General features: G+C 31.8%; 1 protein-coding gene across 1 annotated transcript in view; it reads right to left on the reverse strand.

The window, feature by feature from the left end:
- LOC107641335 (lupeol synthase) overlaps positions 1-2,277 on the reverse strand; it is a 41,469-nt gene that overhangs the window by 20,385 nt on the left and 18,807 nt on the right. Inside the window, exons 5-6 of the mRNA XM_016344831.2 lie at positions 490-574; positions 193-359 (exon numbers count right to left, since the gene is read on the reverse strand). Of these exons, the coding sequence (XP_016200317.1) occupies positions 193-359; positions 490-574 (252 nt within the window). The remainder of the gene's footprint in view (positions 1-192; positions 360-489; positions 575-2,277) is intronic.

Consider the following 2,277-nt stretch of genomic DNA (forward strand, 5'->3'; position numbering starts at 1 on the left):
TGAATGAAGCACGTATGTTAGACTAGCAGACTAACGAATAGATTATTTTAATAATTTTATAAAGAGAAAAGTGCCATTTTCTCTTAGAATTATATTATTAGGTAGCATAACAAAAACCAAAACAAATCAAATACGCCTTTAATTATGTAAAGATATGAAGATTCCATAAGAAAATAACAAGTTTGTACTTACCTTAGCAATAGTATTTCTGGCTTTATTCCATTTAATTTGATCATAAGGTTCGTTGTACATTTCTTCTCTAAGAGACTTGATTAAGCCAGTAATAGAACCTACAAATCTCTTCCCATATACATATGATATGGACATGTAAACCATCCGACAATAGGACAGGATTTTCCCTATTATAGCATATCATCAATTAATTGGATAATGGACATACAATAATTAGAGCAAAAATAACAAAAAAAAAAAAAAGAAATAAAATTTGGTTGAACAAAGAAATTGTTGATTAGGGAAAAAAATAATGACCTGGATGAAAAGGACTGAATTTGGGTAGAAGCCATAACTCTGGTGGAAATGGATTGCAACCTGACCACTCATAAACTCCAAGCACCTTCAACAAATTAAAATAATTAAGTACTATATATATATGTTATACATGTGTACTGAATTTCATATGCACTTGCCTGTATGGCACTATGGCTGAGATATAACAAAACTATTTTGAGCAAATATGTACTATATACCTTTCTTATCCCTAACATTTAAGGATGAAATAATCTAGTGCTAAAATCATTGACACCAGTTTAATCATAATACTAATTTTGACATCACTTATATTTTTCTGTCAAAACTAATTGTAATTTATTTGGTATCTTATTAACTAGCTGACATATTGACTATATATTGTGTTTGAATGTCCTTAGGAAGTTAATGGAGTTTTTGTACAATATGTATAATGGGCTATTTATTTGGTCCAATAAAAATAAATAATAAAAACCACTCTACAAATTACTCTAAATTTAAAAACTCTCATTTAGTTATTTCACATCAAATTTTAAATTTTAAATTTTCCAATTTTAAATTTCAAATTTTCAAAAAATTCAATTAATTATTTCAAAAAAATAACTATCTAAAAATTCTAATTTACCAAAATATTTCACTCCAATACCCTCTTTTTTTTTCAATCGGCGGCCACCCCCACCTTCATCAATAATCATCCCACTTCACCTTCGCTGTTTGGCTTGCCACACACCACTCACCTTTATAAAAAGTAACCATCCACTTAAAAGTAAAAATAATCATCCGTATATCTAATGAATTGAACATCCAACTTATTTTAATTATATATAACTAAACTCAATCCAGTCAAAATAATCATCTACATAAAAATAAAGTAACCATCCGCATATCTACTAAAATAACCATCCTAAATTAACAGCGTGCACAGGCGGCGAGGTTCCGACTGCATCTGAATGGCATTAGCGGAGAACGACGACGGTGCTGATGGGCGTTCGTGGTGCGCACATCGGTGTCAGCCGGAGCTATGGGCTACAACGGCTGGTGTCTGTGGCGGCACGACACCGATAAGAGAGGATGGAGAGGGAGAGGAAAACCGGTTGGAGGTGTTCGTAACTGTTTGTAATCCTTATTTGTTTTGTATTTGAAATTAGAAATAATTTTGTAATTAATTAATATAATAATCATTTAATGTTAATTTCAAAAATATTTCCATTGTACACATTGTACATTAATTACATTAGCTCCTCATACTTTTTCATTGTGTTTTTAGGGGATAAGTATTATTTTGGTTTCTAAGATTTGGGATCAAAATTAAAATCATTCTTAACTTTTTTTTTTAATTCAAAATGGTCTTTAACGTTGTATTTTGAATTAAAATCATTCTTTTAAAATTTTTCGGACAAAAATACCATTTTCTTTGTTCTAACTCCAATCTCATCATCTACCGTCACCACCCTCACGATCACCACTCTCCTTACTCTTACCAAATACCAGTATTCAAATTTAAGAACATAGTATTCAACAACAATAATACAATATTCAATTCAAGGACAACAACAAAATTATTTATTGCAACCTAATCTTTCAAATTCAACAACAATGCAACATTCGTGTTTTTTAAGAAAGAAAGAAAGAAAAAATTAGGACAGAGAGAGATAGAGTGATGGGGGAGAAGAAGAAAAAAAAGGAGAAGAAATAGAGGGTTGGGCAGTGGCGGTGAAGGAATCTACCGTCACTGTTGCTAGTTGGGTCACTGGGGGGGAGGGAGAGGGAGAGGGAGAGGGAGAGGGAGGG

This window comes from Arachis ipaensis, chromosome B05 (genome assembly GCF_000816755.2).
Source record: "Arachis ipaensis cultivar K30076 chromosome B05, Araip1.1, whole genome shotgun sequence".
Lineage (NCBI taxonomy): Eukaryota > Viridiplantae > Streptophyta > Magnoliopsida > Fabales > Fabaceae > Arachis > Arachis ipaensis.